Source organism: Erpetoichthys calabaricus, chromosome 8, assembly GCF_900747795.2.
Source record: "Erpetoichthys calabaricus chromosome 8, fErpCal1.3, whole genome shotgun sequence".
NCBI classification, from domain to species: domain Eukaryota; kingdom Metazoa; phylum Chordata; class Cladistia; order Polypteriformes; family Polypteridae; genus Erpetoichthys; species Erpetoichthys calabaricus.
Window position 1 is genome coordinate 5,932,386 of NC_041401.2, and position 22,402 is coordinate 5,954,787.

The 22,402-nt window shown below is 43.3% G+C and overlaps 1 protein-coding gene across 3 annotated transcripts in view; it reads right to left on the minus strand.

Annotated features, from left to right (window-relative positions):
* Window positions 1-22,402, minus strand: part of cerkl (ceramide kinase-like) — a 230,398-nt gene that overhangs the window by 56,950 nt on the left and 151,046 nt on the right. For all 3 annotated transcript variants that reach the window (XM_051930642.1, XM_051930641.1, XM_051930643.1), the window contains one exon: window positions 8,397-8,539. In XM_051930642.1, the coding sequence (XP_051786602.1) occupies window positions 8,397-8,539 (143 nt within the window). The remainder of the gene's footprint in view (window positions 1-8,396; window positions 8,540-22,402) is intronic.

Here is a 22,402-nt window from a genome sequence, read left to right on the forward strand (position 1 = left end):
GAAATACAAAACGAGCTCGTATGGATAAACACAATGAACGAACGCGCCCACACAAAGAAACCGCTGTAGTACAAATATGTGTAGTTAATTAAATGAAACCTTTACCATGGCTACGACCTGTGAAATACACCTGAGGTAACGCGTGCACGGCAGGTTGTACCAGATGAGTCACAGCTCCAAAAAGAGCCCGCTTCAGTACAAATATATTTATTTACTTAAATGAACTTTCCCAGGACGCACCCACCCTCCATGATATATCATCCCTCCACGTATCGGAGGGAACAACAAGTGATTGCCATTCGTGGATTTGCGATTCTTTCGAGAATCACGGGTTTGCTGGTATCTACTAATATGCTAATAACAGTGTTTCTGAACCTTTAAGTATTTGCAACCCGAGTTTTTATAAGTTTTAATTGCGCCCCCCTAACGTTTTTTTGAAACCCTAATAAAATTTATTTCTAAATTTTTTGCTACCGATACACCGCTACAAGTTTACGAGATCATCAGGCACGCCCCACAGTTTGAGAACCACTGTGCTAATACATGACCTTTTATTTTCCATACTTACGGGGTGAATGTCTTTCTTGTCCTTCCACTTGAAAGCAACCATTTTGCTTTTTTGTCACCACAGTGAACCTTCAGGTGACGGTGGTTCGGTCGTGCTGCGCTGTGTGCATCACCTTCACTATTGGGTGTCATCTTCCGATAACCAATTCACATTGTGCTATTGATTTAGCGTTTCCTGTTTCTACATTTCTATGTGTGTATTGTTTTAAAGTTATTTTATATTGCCTTCTGTTTGAGGTTCAGTTCTGTCATTATGTGCCTTGTGCTCCCCTTTTTGAGCCTAAGGGGCCGGGGCCCCCAGCATTACAGTTGAGGTGTCGTCCCTGACTATTATAAGGGGCTCAGTGCTTGGAGTCCCCCGCTGAGGTATTTGTTTCCAAGTAAAGTCGCTCAGATGCCATTCTTGGATTCCTTTTGCTATTTAAGTTCTTGTTTTCACATTTGTAGGATATTAATCTCACACGAGACAAAATGCCGTATAATGTCCGGCAATCTTGACAAAAAGACGAAGCAAAAAAGTGATCAAAATCGTTACAGTCGATGATACAATACAGGAGATGGTGAGTTTAAATAGAAAATGGCGACTGTAAAGAAGTAGTGATGGAAATTATGTGACGACTGTGCGACAGGAAGTGACATCATCATGAGGTGACTGGAAGTGGTGTCACCGGGGCAACCGCAGGCAGCATTGCCGGCAGTGATGTAGGTGGAAGTGTTGTCATCTGGAAGTGACGTCATCATGAGGTGACTGGAAGTGACATCGTCTTCAGGGGTCGGAGGTGGAAAAGATGTAACGGAAGAGGCACCATTTTGGGACTTCAGGACTGTCGGTAAGTGAGTTTGTTTATTGTTTTTCTCCATTAATTCTGAATAAAAAAGAAGAGAGGCGTTTAATACCCGATATTACCCCTTTCACTCGCCTCAGGGCTTCTTGGCTGCCTCCTAAGCGCATGTGTGTGACAGATTTTTGGATTGTGATTTAGCTTTGCTTGCTTTTTCACTTCCGTCAGATTTGTATTTGTTCCTGTTTTGATTATTTTAGTTGTTTGCTAATAAACTCTTTAAGAATGATTTGATTTTGGTATTTGCAGCCAGGGGCTTTAGGGTGCCCCTCTCCCTTTCTTTTTTATTTTCATTCTATTTAGGCCAGGAGTCTTCTCTCTCCTGGTTCGGGTTCAAATCTTTCTCTTATATATAGTTTTTTTGTTCACTTTTTGGGTTTTTGTTTTATGTTAAATTCATTTTTTTCCTCAGAATTCAACACACAACACCCCATAATGACAACGTGAAAAAAGTTTACTTGAGGTTTTTGCACATTTATTAAAAATAAAAAAATTGAGAAAGCACATGTACATAAGTATTCACAGCCTTTGCCGTGAAGCTCCAAATTGAGCTCAGGTGCCTCCTGTTTCCCCTGATCATCCTTGAGATGTTTCTGCAGCTTCATTGGAGTCCACCTGTGGTAAATTCAGTTGACTGGACATGATTTGGAAAGGCACACACCTGTCTATAGAAGGTCCCACAGTTGACAGTTCATGTCAGAGCACAAACTAAGCATGAAGTCAAAGGAATTGTTTGTAGACCTCCGAGACAGGATTGTCTCGAGGCACAAATCTGGGGAAGGTTACAGAAAAATTTCTGCTGCTTTGAAGGTCCCAATGAGCACAGTGGCCTTCGAAACCACCAGGACTCTTCCTAGAGCTGGCCGGCCATCTAAACTGAGCAATCGGGGGAGAAGGGCCTTAGTGAGGGAGGTGACCAAGAACCCGATGGTCACTCTGTCAGCGCTCCAGAGGTCCTCTGTGAAGAGAGGAGAACCTTCCAGAAGGACAACCATCTCTGCAGCAATCCACCAATCAGGCCTGTATGGTAGAGTGGCCAGACGGAAGCCACTCCTTAGTAAAAGGCACATGGCAGCCCGCCTGGAGTTTGCCAAAAGGCACCTGAAGGACTCTCAGACCATGAGAAAGAAAATTCTCTGGTCTGATGAGACAAAGATTGAACTCTTTGGTGTGAATGCCAGGCGTCACGTTTGGAGGAAACCAGGCACCGCTCATCACCAGGCCAATACCATCCCTACAGTGAAGCATGGTGGTGGCAGCATCATGCTGTGGGGATGTTTTTCAGCGGCAGGGACTGGGAGACTAGTCAGGATAAAGGGAAAGATGACTGCAGCAATGTACAGAGACATCCTGGATGAAAACCTGCTCCAGAGCGCTCTTGACCTCAGACTGGGGCGACGGTTCATCTTTCAGCAGGACAACCACCCTAAGCACACAGCTAAGATATCAAAGGAGTGGCTTCAGGACAACTCTGTGAATGTCCTTGAGTGGCCCAGTCAGAGCCCAGACTTGAATCCGATTGAACATCTCTGGAGAGATCTTTAAATGGCTGTGCACCGACGCTTCTCATCCAACCTGATGGAGCTTGAGAGGTGCTGCAAAGAGGAATGGGCGGAACTGGCCAAGGATAGGTGTGCCAAGCTTGTGGCATCATATTCAAAAAGACTTGAGGCTGTAACTGTTGCCAAAGGTGCATCGATAAAGTATTGAGCAAAGGCTGTGAATACTTATGGACATGGGATTTCTCAGTTTGTTTATTTTTAATAAATTTGCAAAAACCTCAAGTAAACTTTTTTCACGTTTTCATTATGGGGTGTTGTGTGTAGAATTCTGAGGAAAAAAATGAATTTAATCCATTTTGGAATAAGGCTGTAACATAACAAAATGTGGAAAAAGTGATGCGCTGGGAATACTTTCCAGATGCACTGTAGCTGGTCTCACTACCATCCTGTAGGCCTTCCCTTTCACTTTTCCTGATATCCGCCTGTCACAAGGGAATACTTTCTGGAAGCACTGTATATATACAGTTTAGGGGGGACACCCATTTTAGCCCCCCTTGGGTGTTGCAATAGGACAGCGTTTCTCAACCTTTAAGTATTTGCGACCTGAGTTTTCATAACCGTTTTAATCGCGCCCCCCTAATGTTTTTTTTTTGAAAGTTTTGTAAAATCCATCCATCCATTTTCCAACCCGCTGAATCCAAACAAAGGGTCACGGGGGTCTGCTGGAGCCAATCGCAGCCAACACAGGGCACAAGGCAGGAACCAATCCCGGGCACCACAGGTTTTGTAAAATAATAAAGCAATTCAATGCCAACACAGTCCCAATATATAATCCAGGTACAAAGTCAAATAATCGAGTAAATCATGAAAGCACAGAACAAAAAAATAAAACACAAGAAGTCACCAACTCCAGAACAGCATTGACAATGAAACGCAAAGAATTGTGGGAAACCCTCCGGATTTATAGGGCAGAGGGCAGTTCCTGGCACTGATTGGCAGGTGACCCTAACTCTTGGGGGACCACCCACAAAACACACGACACATAACAATTGATACTTAGACACAAATAATTCAAAATGTTCATGTAAAGAATGAACAAAATAGACACAAAAGAGACATTTGAATCTCAGCCAGGGGAGGAACCCTGTGTGCAATATAACATGACCCCCCCTGCTCCCAAAGGGGAGCCCCCTTTAATATTAAATTAAAAAAGACAGTCCTCCATGGGGATGGCAAAAAGGGTGGACTTTGGCCCGCTTGGGCAGACTGTCATGAACTAGGAGTCCTAAAACCTCTTCCAAAAATACCCACTGCCTTTGGGGGGCTGGGGGGCTTCTTGTCAAACCCTTGTTAGATATAGGGGCAAACACAGAATCCTTATAACATAAACAGATTAATTTTTTTACAAAGAAATACTCTGTAATACTGTGAAGCACAAAAGGAAGAACAGAGTTTTGTAAAATAATAAAGCAATTCAATGCCAACACCATCCCAATACATAATCCAGGCACAAAGTCCAAAAATTGAGTAAATCATGAAAGCACAGCAAAAAAAATAAAAACAAAACACAAGAAGTCACCCACTCCAGAACAGCTTTGTTCCAACTGTTGCCATCAGGCAAAATATATAAGAGCATGAAAACAAAGACGAATAGACTGAATACCAGTTTCTACCCTGTTGTTATCAGGGCACTGAATGCCACGTAATCACCTCCAGTGCAGCAGTCAATAGATGACATCTTGCGCAATAAGGTCTTGTGTTGAATGTTTGTGTCCTTCCTTATTTCTTCTTATCCTTTTGTAATTATATTTATTTATATTTTGGCACCGCAGAGACTGTACCTAATTTCGTTGTATTTGTTACAATGACAATAAAGATATTCTGATCTGATTCTGATTTCTGACAATGAACCGCAAAGAACTGTGGGAAATCCTCCAGATTTATAGGGCAGAGGGCAGTTCCTGGCTCTGATTGACAGGTGGCCCCACCTCTTGGGGGACCACCCACAAAACACATGGAACAGAACAACAGGCAAAGACAATAGAGCAGCTAATTAAGACAGCTAACACGAACACAAGTGAACAACAGGACATAAGAGATGGATTTGATAGGAATCCTGGCCTAAATACAGCAGACGAGGCGAGAGGACTTTGACCCAAGGAAGCAACTCAGCAGCAGCAACTCTGTAGCGGTGCAGCGTGATTAACGTCATCTTAAATGTATTGTGCTGCGTCGCGTCTTTCGTAGCGTTGTCCCCGTTTATGGTGCGTCTCTGTAAATGTTGTCCCCCTGGAAACAAAGGGGGAAAGGAGAAAGCTGCAGGATCATGTGAACCCTCATGGTAATTTTCCTGTCCACCCATCAAGTCTATCTGGTTTTTCTTATTTAAACGAGAGGAGGAAGAGAAGGAAAGGGGATATTCGGGGAAGGAGAGAAACGACGACACAACACAGAAACGCATAAAGAAACAGAGAAAAACCAATCTGGGTCGCCACGCAACTTTCCACAGCTTCCTCTTCTCAATGCCGGACCTGGAACGATCTCGCCATTCTCACAAAACCCTGGGGTTCAGTAGTAACGGGACACGCCGAGGAACGTATGGTGAGACCGTTTCTGTTCATTTCGGGAAAGGATCAAACAATCAAGTGCTTCCATATCACAGTGGACAGTTTCTAACTGGTTCAAGTTCATGATCATGAATCACTCTCTGGATAATTTCCTGGACTTTACGTGTGTTACGTGTTTCGTGTGCGTCATATCTGTTTAATGTTCAATATAAATATTCCGCCATTCACTCGTGGGGTTGTGTGTGTTAGGGGAGGTGAGATATTGATATTTTTTGCCATTTTGTTTCACTTCTTTTCATCAATATACAGTACTGTGCAAAAGTTTTAGGCAGGTGTGAAAAAATGCTGTAAACAAAGAATGCTTTCAGAAATATAAATAATGATTGTTTATTGTTACCAATTTACAAAATGCAAAGTGAGCGAACAAAAGAAATCTAAATCAAATCAATATTTGGTGTTACTACCTTTTGCCTTCAAACCAGCATCAATTCTTCGAGGTGCACTTGCACACAGTTTTTGAAGGAACTCAGCTGGTAGGTTGTTCCAAACATCTTGGAGAACTAACCACAGATCTTCTGTGGATGTAGGCTTCCTCACATCCTTCTGTCTCTTCATGTAATCCCAGACACACTCGATGATGTTGAGATCAGTTAGTTGAGCCTCCTTTTGTCCGCTAGACGCTGTCCTCCTACAGCCTCTGATGAGTGTCTGATTCTGGATGGAGGTATTTCTGACCATTCTTCATTCAAAATCTCTCCAGTTCAGTTCAATTTGATGGACAGTCTGCTTCAAATCATCCCATAGATTTTCGATGATATTCAAGTCAGGGGACTGTGACAGCCATTCCAGAACATTGTACTTCTCCCTCTGCATGAATGCCTTTGTAGATTTCCAACTGTGTTTTGGGTCTTGGAATATCCAACCCCTGCGTAACTTCAACTTTGTGACTGATCCTTGAACATTATCCTGAAGAATTTGTTGATATTGGGTTGAATTCATCCGACCCTCGAGTTTAACAAGGGCCTAAGTCCCTGAACTGGCCACACAGCCCCACAGCATGATGGTACCTCCACCAAATTTGACAGGAGGTAGCAGATGTTTTTCTTGGAATGCGGTGTTCTGCTTCCGCCATGCAAAGCGCTTTTTGTTTTGACCAAATAACTCCATTTTTGTCTCATCAATCCAAAGCACTTTGTTCCCAAATGAATCTGGCTTGTCTAAATGAGCATTGGCATACAACAAGCGACTCTGTTTGTGGTGTGAGTGCAGAAAGGGCTTCTTTCTCATCACCCTGCCATACAGATGTTCTGAATTGTAGAACGATGTACAGACACACCATCTGCAGCAAGATGTTCTTGCAGGTCTTTGGAGGTGATCTATGGGTTGTCTGTCACCATTCTCACAATCCTGCTCATATGCCGCTCTTGTATTTCTCTTGGCCTGCCAGACCTGCTGGTTTAACAGCAACTGTGCCTGTGGCCTTCCATTTCCTGGTTCCATTCCTTACAGTTACAGAACCTGACAGTTTAAACCTCTGAGATGGCTTTTTGTAGCCTTCCCCTAAACCATGACGCTCAACAATCTTTGTTTTCAGATCTTTGGAGAGTTGCTTTGAGGATCCCATGCTGTCACTCTTCAGAGGAGAGTCAAAGGGAAGGAAGCACAACTTGTAATTGACCACCTTAAATACCTTTATATCTCATGATTGGACACACCTGTCTATGAAGTTCAAGGCGTAACGAGCTCATCACACCAAGTAATCAGCATTGAGCAGTGACAGGCATTCAAATCAGCAAAGTGACAAGGGGACCCACATTTGTGCACAGCCAGTTTTTCACATTTGATTTAATTTCATACAACTAAATACTGCGTCACTAAACATCTTTGTTCAGAAAACACCGCAGTACTCAGATGTTCCTAGGAAATGACAGACACACCACTGTTATCTTTAGTGTTGAAAGGAGAGTCAATTATTATGCAGGCTTGAGAGGGGCTCCCAAACTTTTTCATATGACTGTATCAATATTTTAGGTATCAGGGACCCTAAAAAACATCAATATCCCTTCAAAAACCAGAGATTGAAATTTTTGATTAATCTACAGCGTTCGCTCGCCCCCCACATAGACGACAGGTAATGAGCAAAATAGACACAATGCAGACATCTGAACCCCAGCCAGTTGGAGGAACCCTGGCTTAAATATAACATGACCCCCCCTCTCTAAGGAGTAGCTTCAAAACCACTTTTTATAAGTACAAAAAACAGAACAATCCTATTTGTAGATTGAAAGACAGGGAGACTTTGACCCGCTTTGGCAGATGAAGTGACAAGAGTTTGGCAGTGCCACCTCGTGGGGACTGGGGTATCGACTCAGCAGCGCCACCTCTTGAAGACTCAGGTAGAAACCCAACAATGCATTCAATGAACCGCAAGGGACTGTGGGTTGTCTCCACCTTTATAGGGCTGAGGGCAGTCTCTTGATAATGATGGGCAGGTGGTCCCGACCTCTTGGGGACCACCACTTAAACACATGGCACATAACAAAAGCTGCTTAGACATAAAGTAACTAAACAATCAACAATGTTAACATGAAAAAAATGAGCAAGACAGACGCAAAAGAGACATTTGAATAGCCAGTCAGGGTTGAAACATAACGGGTGGCAGGGTACTGTTCATCAGTGCTGACTGCTTTAAATCAAACTGGTAAAAACAATATGCCCAAAACAGTAAAAAAAAAAAATACATGACCTCATGTAGCAGTAATAATAAAATAAAGACTCTGCCTCAGCTACCAACCCACAGGCCGCTTCATTTCCAAGCCTGCCAGAGGGGTGTCCTGCACTAAGTTAGTTCAAAGGAAAGGATGCCAGGATGCCAGCCAGATGCCAGTCTAAGCGCGTCAGCATCGCCATCCACTCACCTGCTGGTATTATGCCGAGAGGAAGTGCTGCTCTGACAGGCGTGAAGACGGAATCTGCATCCCTCCCAGCATCCATCTGGGCTCGAAGGAGCAAACCATTGGCGACCTCGCTGGCAAAGCCATCCCCACCAACGCAGACCACACTGGGAAGAGAAAAATGTGGACGGAGTTCAAAAAAATGACAGCAAAGCAGAATAATGAAGCGCGCCTTTGTGATGGTGTGAGGTAAACAGAGAAAGGAATGTACGACTCGGCGCTCTAATTAATCACTGCCTTCAATAAGTAATCCCAGAGCAGCTCGCGGAGAGCCCACCACTTCATGCCTGCTCACTCCGAGCGCACAGATTACAATGGAGGTGAGTTTCTAATGGCTGGCCCAGTCCAGAGTACACAGCCACCGATCTGCTGCAGTAAAGTAGGCGCTGCCAGGAGGTACACAGGGCATAAACCAGCACTTCCATTATAATGGATGGCACTAATATCATAAAATGGGGGGCATCAAATACATGGACTAATTTGTCTGCCTCAGGATTCCAGTACCGGACCACTAAGAGGCACAGCCAAGCCGGGATGGGGTGCCTGCCAGATATATCGACAGTGGGTATAGAAAAGAATCCCCCCCCCTTCAAAATATTCCAATTTGTTTTGCTTTACAGCCTTAAATGAACACACATACACAAATTAATATTTCTTCCCAGCTTTACTTACACAATGCAACCTCTAACATACAAGTGAAAGACATCACAGCTACAGTTCAGAAGAATTATAAAAAATCAAACACAAGAAATCCTGAGATTAATAAAGGACCCCCCAATGGCAATGTCATTTTGTTGACCCCCCTTTTTGCTTTAATGACAATCTTGAGTCTGTTGATTCTTCTCGATCATTGAGTAATATTTGCCCCCCACTCTTCGTTACAGTTTAACTGTTCAAGTTTGGTCACATTGGATGGTGAGCGTTGGTGGTCTGCTATCTTCAGATCTTTCCACAGATTTTCAGTGTGATTTAGGTCTGGGCTCTGATTGGCCACACCAGGGGACTCATGCATAACGCCGTGCGTAGAATTTGCACTATAATATGACGTAAGCACAAAAGCCGAAATGTGCTTACGCACAGAAAAATCCAGATGCAGGAATCTGTGCGTTCGCCAACTTCTGTGTTCTTCCGCTCCATAAATCCCGCTCAGCGTGGAAATTAACACTCGTGCACGCGCCTGCTGTCCTGCCCCAACTCCTCCCAGAATTATGCCTCTTTGAATATGCAAATCAATATAAATAGCCCTTAAGCCCGGCGTTCTGTGAAAAGGCAATGGCAAAAGTACGAGGAAAAATAGAAGAATTTCAGCGAATACCAAATGGAGGCAAAGAAGAACGTACTGTTTGTTGGTTTAAACAGTTATATAAGCAACAAAAGGAAGTTGATCGAGTGACATAGCATGTCGGAGAAACTCGAAAGCTCAAGTTCACAAAGTCGCACAAGGCCCAAAATAAAAAAGTTGTCACATATCAAAGTCAGAATGAAAAGGCGACTCGTAGCCCACCGTCTGAGTGTCATATGAAAGCTTATTAGGGTACAGTGAAAAAAAATAGGCACACAGTGTGAAAAAAGCACAAAATGTCAACTTTAATCTCGAAATTTCCACTTTAATCACGTAATTTATTTTGTCATTAAAGTAGAACATCATGTAGTAGAACATGGTGGCTCTGAGGCTAGGGATCTGCACTGACAATCGGAAGGTTGCCGGTTCGATTCCCGTAAATGCCAAATGAGTCTCTGCTCTGTTGGGCCCTTCAGCAAGGCCCTTAACCTGCAATTGCTGAGCGCTTTGAGTAGTGAGAAAAGCGCTATATAAATGCAAAGAATTATTATTATTAAACTTCATTTTAAAATCATTTAATTTACTAGTTTCTCAAATCCCATCGTAACTAAAGTAGCACGTTAAATGCTTTGTTTTGTATTTGATCTTATATGTGCTCTGTGTGTGTGAATCACTACGTGCTCTTCCTCCGACCGGACACAGAATCCATTATGTTCGTGATATTACAGCTCTCTGAGTAATTCAAATACTGAGATGTATACATGAAATCATTTTCATGATGATATGAGTTAAAGCATGTTATTAAACCTGGGAACACGGTGGCGCAGTGATTGTTCCTGCCTCACTCAGGATGCTTGCTGCTCCATGCGCGACCTTCGATGAAATTTAGCATAGCAGTACCATCTCTTTCAAATGTACTAACCTCCAATTTCTGTCCTTACTTTTCTTTCTCCAAATACCCAATCGCCACACAATCAGCTCAATAATAGACGTTAAGCCACCTGTAAGCTTAGAACGTCGATTCTTCAAAACTTTTAAGGAACATCGAAATATCTTCACAATGTTTAATTATTCTATCCATCTATCCTTCCAGTGTCGCGCCAGCCACAGCATGAAAACAGAGCGAGGCAGGAACAAACCGTGAACGAAGCTCAAGCTCGCTAGCACTGTGGCACCGTATAGTTAAAGTTTTATCTGTATAATATAATCAACATATTTTGCTGCATTTCATCTTAAAAATGATATCGTCATCATATGTAAATACGTGCTTTATAAAGTGGCTCAGGTTGTGCAATATTATATTCATCCATCATCTTCCGCTTATCCGAAGTCGGGTTGTGGGGGCAGCAGCTTGAGCAGAGATGCCCAGACTTCCCTCTCCCCGGCCACTTCTTCTAGCTCTTCCGGGAGAATCCCAAGGTGTTCCCAGGCCAGCCTAGAGACATAGTCCCTCCAACGTGTCCTGGGCCTCCTCCCGGGTTAGACGTGCCCGGAACACCTCACCAGGGAGGCGTCCAGGAGGCATCCTGATCAGATGCCCGCGTCACCTCATCTGACTCCTCTCGATGCGGAGGAGCAGCGGCTCTACTCTGAGCCCCTCCCGGATGACTGAGCTTCTCACCCTAACTTTAAGGGAGAGCCCAGACATCCTGAGGAGGAAACTCATTTCAGCCGCTCGTATTCGCGATCTCATTCTTTCGGTCACTACCCATAGCTCATGACCATAGGTGAGGGTAGGAACATAGATCGACTGGTAAATTGAGAGCTTTGCCTTACGGCTCAGCTCCTTTTTCACCACGACAGACCGATGCAGAGCCCACATTACTGTGGATACCGCACCGATCCGCCTGTCAATCTCACGCTCCATTCTTCCCTCACTCGTGAACAAGACCCTGAGATACTTGAACTCCTCTTCTTGGGGCAGGATCTCGCTACCAACCCTGAGAGGGCACTCCACCCTTTTCCGGCTGAGGACCATGGTCTCGGATTTGAAGGTGCTGATTCCCATCCCAACCGCTTCACACTCGGCTGCGAACCAATCTAGAGAGAGCAGAAGATCACGGCCTGATGAAGCAAACAGGAATATTAATATTATTTATTATTATTAATAATTGCAATATTATAACTGTATCATAAGTACAATCACCTCACGGTAACTTGCAAGTACAAACAGTTCTACAAGGAGCACTTGAGCCGCCGTCGTGGATGTGGATCTAAGAAAGGGTAACTACACAGGAACAGTAGCACTGCTTTGACGCTGGGTGCCGCCAGTCTGCAAAACCGAGCGGAGAACTTGAGTACGACAGGGTATGAAGTACCGTGGAAAAGTGCGTGGCTTTACGCCAAGTGTAGGTTTTATACATCGCGATTTGAACGTGGAAACGTTCTTACGCAACATTTCTGTGCGTACGCACCGTTTATACATGAGGCCCCAGGATAGGAAAGGCACTATATGATAGATAGATAGATAGATAGATAGATAGATAGATAGATAGATAGATAGATAGATAGATAGATAGATAGATAGATAGATAGATAGATAGATAGATAGATAGATAGATAGATAGATAGATAGATAGATAGATAGATAGATAGATAGATAGATAGATAGATACTTTATTAATCACAAGGGGAAATTCACATACTGGTCACCACTCTTACTATCACCCAATTCTGATGAAGTTCCTCACACCATCACCCTCTGCTTCCTGTGTCTGAGCCAATTCTGCACCCACCTACACACCACACCCTGAACTCCCACTTCTTTTAATTTGATGCCCATCTTCTCATGTGGCACCTCATCAAATGCTTTCTGAAAGTCCAGCTCAATAATCTCATCTGCTCGTATCCTTTTGTTGGCTCCTCATGGAATTCTAGAATGTTAGTAAAACACGACCTCTCTCTTCTGACCCCACACTGACTGTTCTGTCCTTGCCAGGTGTTGCTCAATCTTATCTATATTACTAAACGAAGGTTGTATATATGCATGGATGCCAGACGCACCGAAGCGTACACGCAGTGCGCCCCAGAGTCAAACCCAGCGTCTTCCCAGAGTCAGTAGGTGGCACCCAAACAACACAACACAACCTGTAAACTAAACTTGAGGTAAAGTGTGCACGCCAGGTTGTATATATGCACAGATGCCAGAGGCCACAAGCAGCTGCCCACACCACTGCACATACCACCTTCGTTTAGTAATGTTCCCCTCCAAGCCCGGATCCGCCACCATCGTCACTTGAGCACGCGAATCCGCCGCCAACAGCAAACAACTTCTAGCTAACGACACAGCCATAGAAAAACAAAAACGAGACTGCATGGATAAAAACAATAAACGAAGACGCCTACAACGTGCTTCTGAAACACCAGAACCAGATGAGTCACGGCTCCAAAAAGAAACCGCTTTAGTACAAATATGTTTATTTATCCATCCATCCATCCATTTTCCAACCCGCTGAATCCGAACACAGGGTCACGGGGGTCTGCTGGAGCCAATCCCAGCCAACACAGGGAACAAGGCAGGAACCAATCCCGGGCAGGGCGCCAACCCACCGCAGGACACACACAAACACACCAAGCACACACTAGGGCCAATTTAGAATCACCAATCCACCTAACCTGCATGTCTTTGGACTGTGGGAGGAAACCGGAGCGCCCGGAGGAAACCCACGCAGACACGGGGAGAACATGCAAACTCCACGCAGGGAGGACCCGGGAAGCGAACCCAGGTCCCCAGGTCTCCCAACTGCGAGGCAGCAGCGCTACCCACTACGCCACCGTGCCGCCCTATGTTTATTTAATTAAATGAAAACTTTCCCAGGACTCACCCACCCTGCATGAATTTTCTTCTCTGCAAATATTGGAGGGAACAGAAAGTGATTGCCATTCTTGGATTTGCAATTCTTTCGAGAATCGCGGGTTTGCTGGTCCTTAATAATTCCTTCCATTAAATTTCCTGTGATGCACATTAAGCTTACTGGCCTGTAGTTGCTCGGATCTGCCCTGTCACCCATTTTATATAATGGGATGATATTTGCCATTTTCCAGTCGTTCAGAATTTTCCCCAGAGTGCAGTGACTTCCTAAAAATATGCATCAAGGGTTTATATCTGTACTCGCTAGCCTCCTTAAGAACTCTGTGGTAAATATCATCTGGTCCTGGTGATTTCAGCCTATTTAGTCTGAGCAGCACTTCTCTCTCTTCAATTTCTAAATCCCTCAGCACCTCCTTAGTAGTCCCTGTTGCCGCTGGGAGGTTTTTCCACTTCCTCATGTGTGATGACCTCAGAAAAATGCGAGTTTAGAGCATCTGCTATCTCACTATCTGTATTTTTTAACCATTAAACTGCCAGAACCGGCTGTACTCAGTTCCCAGTGCAATTTGCCAGCATGCCGGAGCTGATCAGTCCGTGCCATACATTTATTGAGCAACCAGCTGATGACCACTGCCACCCTCTGCAGCCTCACCATCCCAGGGATTCAGCCGCTGCCTTAGACTAATCTTCAAGCATCTGTGTGTTTGCGTGCAGCCAGTTCAAGCGCAGTTGGCTCTGTGATTTACTGAATTTCGTCAATGGCGTCAGTTGCACCTTGTACATAAAATAATAGATTGTTATAGTTTTTACAGTTCATTGGCAGTGTGTAAAATGATCAGTGTTGCGGTAATTGTGATGCTCCTTGCATGAAAAAAATGTGTTCCATTAAAATTTCACTTTTTCTTGGTGAATTGTGAAGTGCAGCAAAAAAATATTTGGCATCCAGGAGTGCATTAACCCCCCAAATATGTGGCAGTCAGTCATTGTACAACCCACTATTTCCTAACACAGGGTCACAGGGGTCTGCTGGTGCCAGTTTAAGGGTTAATTCCCCTTTTCAATTCCTGATGCACTTGACCTCCTCCTTGACTCTTCTTTTACTACTAAAACACCGAAGGTCGTTGTCTTTCGCCTTCTCAGCTCTATTCCTCTCCAACTGTCTTTTAAGCCTCCCTGATATCCTTCTTAATGGTTGCCCTCATGTTCTCATACGCAGTTATTCATTTTCTACGTCTTGTTCTTCTGTTTTTTCCTTTGCAGCTTCTTTTTTTAACTCTTTATTAACTCACTGCGGAGTTTTTCAAAATTTCCTATTAATTCCAAATTTAGCTATGCACCTGTTCTGCATTACATGTCAAACATTTTTAAACCTGTTGCACTGCTCCTCGACTGTCTCCGGACTTAAAAGTTTATCCCAGTCCATCCTCCTTAGACTTTGCTGCATCTGCTCAAAATTTGCCCTACCAAAGTTAAACTGAACAATTTCAGTCTTTGCATCCACACTCTTACAATTAAACACTGAGGACTGCATTATATGATGGTCACATGACCCCAGTGGTCCAATCACCTCTACACCCTCAATTCTATCCCGATTATTACAAAATACTAAATCCAGACAGGCTTCGTGCTGTGTTAAAAAACAGTCACTGACTACTTCTAAAAACTCCTACTGTTGAACTCCACCATTTATCCCAGTTAATATTCGACTAGTCAAAGTCCCCCATGACTGTAATATCTCCCTGTAAACTTCCATCCATCCATTTTCCAACCCGCTGAATCCAAACACAGGGTCACGGGGGTCTGCTGGAGCCAATCCCAGCCAACACAGGGCACAAGGCAGGAACCAATCCCGGGCAGGGTGCCAACCCACCGCAGCCCTGTAAGCTTGACTTTTTGATATTACTAAAAAGATGTGTGTTGAGATTACTGTCTGAATTGGGTGGTCTATAACACACTCCTAAAATAAGACCTCTTTCCCTAATGTTGTCCAGATTAATCCAGACGTCCTCACTAAGGTGGGTTTATCATCCAACTGAAGAGGACTTGCATTTAAATTCTGTTGGACATAAACAGCAACCCCACCTCCTTTTCTGTTCTGTCTATCCTTCCTAATAAATGTGTATCCCTCTATGTTCCACTCATCCCCATCTTTGTTATTTAGCCAGGTTTCCGTTATTGCTATAATATCAGAATTATGCTCTGCTACATACAACTCCAACTCACTTACCTTATTTTTGATACTTCTAGCATTAAGGCAAGCTATTTTTAATGTGTTAGTTTTTCTACATTTAAATGTTGGATTTATTTTCACATTACTAGGCATTTTTATTTCTACACCGTTGTTTGTTCCTCCATGTACAGTTCTTAACCTGGCCTGTCCTAAACTCTCTAACCCAACCCAACCGTTCCCTAGTTTAAACAATCTTCGACTAACCTATTCATTCACCTCCCCAATACATTGGTGCCCCTCCAGTTCAGATTTAACCCATTGCAGTGGAACAGGTCCAAAAAGGAATCCCAGTTCCCCATAAACTTATACCCTTCTACCCTGCACCAAGATTTGAGCCACACATTAAGCCTTCTCATCTCCTCAATCTTACCATGACTGGCATGTGGCACAGGCAGAGATTCAGAGAAGTCCACCTTGTCACTTCTGCTCCTCAACCTGGCACCTTATCTTTGAACTTGGATCTCAGAATTGACAGACAACCTTATTGTATGTTATTTGTTCCAACATGGACAATTACAGCCGGATCCACCCCCACTCTGACCAAGAGACTATCCACCCTTTCAGGAAGGTCCCCCACTCACACTGTACGAGACTCTGTCTCTGGAGCACACCTGCGCTTCAGTCCCCCTGATAATTGAATCTGCAAATATCATTACCTCTCTCTTTCTGGGAACTGGTTTTGAGGTGGTCCATTGGGGATCCTCATGCCTGACTATCACCTCAGAATCATTAGAGACACCGTCCGGCTCTGCAAGGGCCTGAAAACAGGTTGACACTTCTAATTCTGTAGTTGATGCCCCTGGACAGTGTGCACCCCTGTACCTTACGCCTTGTGAGCGTGACCCACCTATCTCTACCTGTCTAGTCTGGAATCTCCTTCAGTGCCACCTTAGGGGTACACTCTATCTTCTAAAGGACATCTGGGTCAGGTCTGCCAATTCTCTAATACAATGCAGGCCGGCCAACTCCTCCTCTTTAGTTCAGCGACCCTGAGCTTGAGGTGCTGGATCAGCTGGCACATCCTACAGATTGTAGCCCTCATAGATGACTGGCTCCTCCAAGCCATCATCTAAAAAGTCCAACATCCAACTGGACTCTTTTTTGGATAACCATTTGAATTCCTCTTTTTGTTCTTGTTTTGTACAAAATCCTTAAATTACATTAAAGGAATGCTGTTGTGTTATTATGGGCCAGGAGGTTTTATGGTTCCTCAGTCCCTTTTTTGCCTGTGCAGGCCCTTGAAGCCTGCCTCTTAAGTGTGGGACCAGGCTGATATTAAAGCCTTGAGGCCTAGTTTTCATATCAAGACCCTTTTTCTGGGTTTTAGGTGATCCCCGCAATTGAAACAGAAGGCTCTGATGTTTCCAAAGAAGAGATCAAACTGAGCCAAGGCTGCTTATGGGGTATAGGGCCATGTTGATTTTGTGTCTAGGCCTCATTGAAGCCTTGCACCCTACCGTCGTTTTCATATCTATGTCCATTTTTCATGGGTTTCAGGCGAGCCCTAAAACATAAAGGCTCTGGTGTATCCATAAAAGAGATCAACCAAGCCAAGGCTGCTCCTTGAGTGTACGGTTGGGCTGATTTTATGTCAAGGCCTCGTTGAAGCCTTGAGGCCTATTTTTCATATCAAGGCCCTTTTCATGGATGTCAGGTGAGCCCTGCAATTGCAACAGAAGGCTCTGGTGTTTCCAAAGAACAGATCAAACCGAGCCAAGTCTGCTTATGGGGTATAGGACAGGCTGATTTTGTGTCTAGGCCTTGTTGAAGCCTTGAGGCCTATTTTTCATATCAAGGCCCTTTTTCTGGATTTCAGGTGAGCCCTGTAATTGCAACAGAGACAGGACTGTTGTCTCCATAAAACCAAAGCAAGGCAGAGCCTTCCAAAGCAATCCAAAGCCAGGTTACCAAGGACTGCCATAAAACCCTAAAACATTTAGGGTCCAAAAATGTAAGGACCATAAATCCATAAAACCAAAGCAACGTTAGCAAGGATAGCCTTCCCTGAGGTGGGCCAACAGGCATGAGAAATGAGACCACGCCGACACCTGTGTCTGAAACCCCACAAGCTTCACTGCGCCTTTCACTAACGTCTGCCTGCACATCATTCTCGTTTTACCCGAGCTAATGTCCTGTCACTCGTAATACATTTCACTAACAAGCGCCAAAGCCATAAAGCAGAGCAAATTTCCCATATATCACCAGGAATTGAGGCGGCAGTAAAAAATCCTGTACAAATAAGAGGACTTCATTCAATTAACAGTGACGTGCGACGGCAGTAATTGCTTTCAGTCCACTGAATTTCCCACCTCTTTTGCAATCTTGCGATATTCCGGGTGTAATGAGAGTGAAGGCTTTTGTTACCAATTCATTTAAGGATGAATAAGTACATTTTACCAAGTGCTTAATGAAAAGTCACATTTTCTTCAGAATATCCTGACGTGTGGATTCGTTCTTGAAGTACAATGAGGTAACTGCATCAAAGTAGGCAGTAAATATCATCGATAAGCAAAATGTCACCGGCCTGAGCTTTAAAAGGATGCATGGGATTCATGTAGACGATCACACTTGTGGTTATCTCTCATGTGTACACCAGTGGTGGGGCGTAACAGCCATATTGTAAGACAAGAGGGTAGGGTCATAAGATGCCCTGGCAGATTGTGCACCACCAATATAATGGATTGTCTTCATCGGGTTCAACTTACTCTAGACAGTGAACTGTGGGGAAGATCCACCATTAATATGTGGCATCCTAATCCCCCCTCCTGATGGGCAGACACTCTAACAGGAAGGCTGGCATCCAGAACTGCATGGGCACCTGGAACCACTAGCGGGCATCCTAGAAGTAAAGCACAAGGAGCAGGATTTCCATAGGCCATCCCTGATGGCAGAAATACTGTCTGAATGGGGATAACAAGCCCCTTAGGGTCATTAGACCACTGAGTTTGGAGTTTGGAAGACTGGCGCTCACACAGGAGGAAGAAAGGTTAAATGCTGATGCTAACCATAGAGTGTATGAGAGCATGAGGGCGACCATCAAGAAGGATATTAGAGAAGCTAAAAGGTGGTTTGAGAGAAATATTGTAGACTGGGAGGGCTTTGCCCCCTGCTTGCTACACTCGCCAACCCTCAGGCGGGCGCTACATGCTAGCCTCTTTGCGGTTCTGCCACTCACGTATGCGGATGTACAATTTAAACAGATTGTTATTTTCATGGGAATTGTTACTTATGCATAATAGAACTAACTATTTTACATTACAGCGAGTAATGAACCACAGTAAAAAATAGTAGAACGTAATAAATTGAAAGATAATTATGTTTCATGTTGCGTTCGAAGTATCCATTGCATTATATGTTTTCATTCTGTTTGGCTTTGAATTTAACATGCAAATTCTTTTTAAATTACATTTTTACTGTAAAACTTCAGTAAAACATTGTTACTTATGCATAATAGAACTATTTTACATTACAGCGAGTAATGAACCACAGTAAAAAACAGTAGAACGTAATAAATTGAAAGAAAATTATGTTTCATTTTGCGTTCGAAGTATCCATTGCATTATACATTTTCATTCTGTTTGGCTTTGAAATTAACAAGCAAATTCTTTTTAAAATTACACTTTTACTGTAAAACTTCAGTAAAACAATTTTTGGAATTAACTTTTCATCAATATCGCATTGAACTTTGATACCGTGTTTGGACTTTCTTCGTGACAACCCAAACTATATCTGCCCATTAATTAAATTTTGTTTCTTTCTCTCTATTAAATAAAATGACTTTTTCGATTGTTTGTCCCTGTGATTTGTTAATTGTCATAGCAAAAGCTATTCTAACGGGAAACGGCAAATGTTTTAATATAAATGGCATTTCAAGATCTCCTTTGGAGTCTAATGTTATCCCTGAATATGGACTACATTACTTTCTTGGATACATCCTTCTTTCAGCAGTAATTTGGCCGGTGGAAGACTGGACGGTGTTAACGGTTGTAGATATTCTTTGTGATATTGTAAGTTGATGTTTTCATCTCCCGCACCAACTGTTTCAGCAGAGTCTATTGATACGCATTTAACCAATTTGCCATGTAACCGATCAACGTTTTTGGTGTTAATTCATTTGACTTCATCGTTTCTCAGTGCTAGGATTGCCCGTGTACTCATTTCTTCTGTTGATAACCCTTTGCATTGAAATTCTTCAATAAGATTTGGACATAATACGTCTTCTTTAATTGGGAACTTAAAGTGAGGAAAACGTAAAAAATTATAAGAGCTGAGAGAGCAGAAACGGTATCTGACAAAAACATTAACACAAATGAGAGGTGAGAGGACTGTGGGTGTGGTTGAGAGGAGGGCGAGACTTGAAAAAATCTCATGGCCAAGGTCTCGTGGGACTAGAAAAAATCTCTTCAAAAAAGTCTTGTCTTGTCGCAGGATTTTTTAATATAATAGAGAGATAAGATCAAAGATGATCTAAAGAGACTCTTTCAGTATTTAAGTAGTAAAAGAACAGTCAAGGAGGAGATGAAGTGCAGCAGGGATATTTAGAGTGTGTGAAATAGTGAATGTTCTAAACTTTACATTTTATTTCTAAAGTTTTCACAAGTGAGGAAGTGGATATCCTCCAGCAGTAACAGGGACTACTAAGGACATATTGGAAACTGTAGAGAGAGAAGAGCTGCTGAGATTAAACATGCTGAAATCTAACAAATCACCAGGACCAGATCACATTTATCATGTATGTATTACACAATGGGAGGTCTGAAAATCGAGAGTCCACCTCCTAAGAAGAATTTAGGAGTTGTAGTGGACTCTAAGCTATTGACTTCCCGACAGTGTTCAGAAGCCATTAAGAAGGCTAACAATGTCAGGTTATATAGCGCCTTGATGTGTGGAGTACAAGTCACAGGAGGTTCTGCTCAGCTTTATAACACACTGGTGAGGCCTCATCTGGAGTCCTGTGTGCAGTTTTGGTCTCCAGGGTACAAAAAGGACATAACAGCACTAGAGAAGGTCCAGAAAAGAGTGACTACGCTGATTATGGGGAGCTACAGGAGGTGAGTTATGAGGAAAGATTAAAAGAGCTGAGCCTTTACAGGAGATGAAGAGGAGAACTGACTGAATTAGTCCAGTGGATTGAGACTGTGACATTAAAATGAGTTCATCAAGAAGGACCTAAGAGTAGTAATGGACACGACACTCTCAATATCCAGACAGTGTTCAGAAGCCATTAAGGAGGCTAACAGAATGTCAGGTTATATAGCGCCTTGATGTGTGGAGTACAAGTCACAGGAGGTTCTGCTCAAGCTTTATAACACACTGGTGAGGCCTCATCAGGAGTCCTGGATGCAGTTTGGGTCTCCAGGCAACAAAGAGCATAGCAGCACTAAAGAAGGTCCAGAGAAGAGCAACTAGGCTGATTTGAGGACTTGGACAACATTAAGGTTTGGACAGATTTGTGAACATTGAAATTTAATGTCAGTAAATGTAAAGTATTACATATAGGAAGAAAAAATGAAGTTTGAATACACAATGGGAAGTCTGAAAATCAAAGTCCACCTTATGAGAAGGATTTAGGAGTCTTAGAGGACTCGACCCAATCAACTGCCAAACAAGCCATTAAGAAGGCTGACAGAATGTCAGGTTATATAGCGCCTTGATGTGTGGAGTACAAGTCACAGGAGGTTCTGCTCAAGCTTTATAACACACTGGTGAGGCCTCATCTGGAGTACAGTGGGCAGTTTTGGTCTCCAGGCTACAAAAAGGACATAACAGCACAAGGAAAGGTCCAGAGAAAAGCGACTAGGCTGATTTGAGGACTACAGGGGATTACAAGCTCGGTGGACTGGCAGATAATCTCAAATCCATTGAATTATAACAGATGGACTTGGACAGCAGACAGGCTTGGGCAGATTTGTGGCAGATGAAATTTAATGTCAGGAAATGTAAAGAATTACATGTAGGAAGTAAAAATGTGAGGTTTGAATACACAATGGGCAGTCTGGAAATAAAAAGTCCACTTCATGAGAAGGATTTAGGAGTCATAGTGGACTCTAAGCTATTGACTTCCAGACAGTGTTCAGAAGCCATTAAGAAGGCTAACAGAATGTCAGGTTATATAGCACCTTGGTGTGTGGAGTACAAGTCACAGGAGGTTCTGCTCAAGCTTTATAACACACTGGTGAGGCCTCATCTGGAGTCCTGTGTGCAGTTTTAGACTCCAGGCTACAAAAAGGACATAGCAGCGCTAGAGAAAGTCCAGAGAAGAGCGACTAGGCTGATTCCAGGGCTACAGGAGGTGAGTTATGACGAAAGATATAAAGAGCTGAGCCTTAAGGGGATAAAGAGGAGACCTGAGTGAAGTGTTTAAAATGATGAAGGGAATTAGTCCAGTGGATCGAGATGGTGACTTTAAAATTAGTTCATCAAGAACACATGAACACAGCTGGAAACTCGTTAAGGGGAAATTTCACACAAACATTAGGATGTTTTTCTTCACACCGAAAACCACAGATACATGGAATTAGAGAGCAAGTAGTGTAGGACCATAGGGACAATTCAAAACTCGACTTGATGTGATTAAAGTTCTAATGTAGTCAATTGACATACTGTATATGTGACAGACAAATATAGAAAGACAGACATAAAAGACA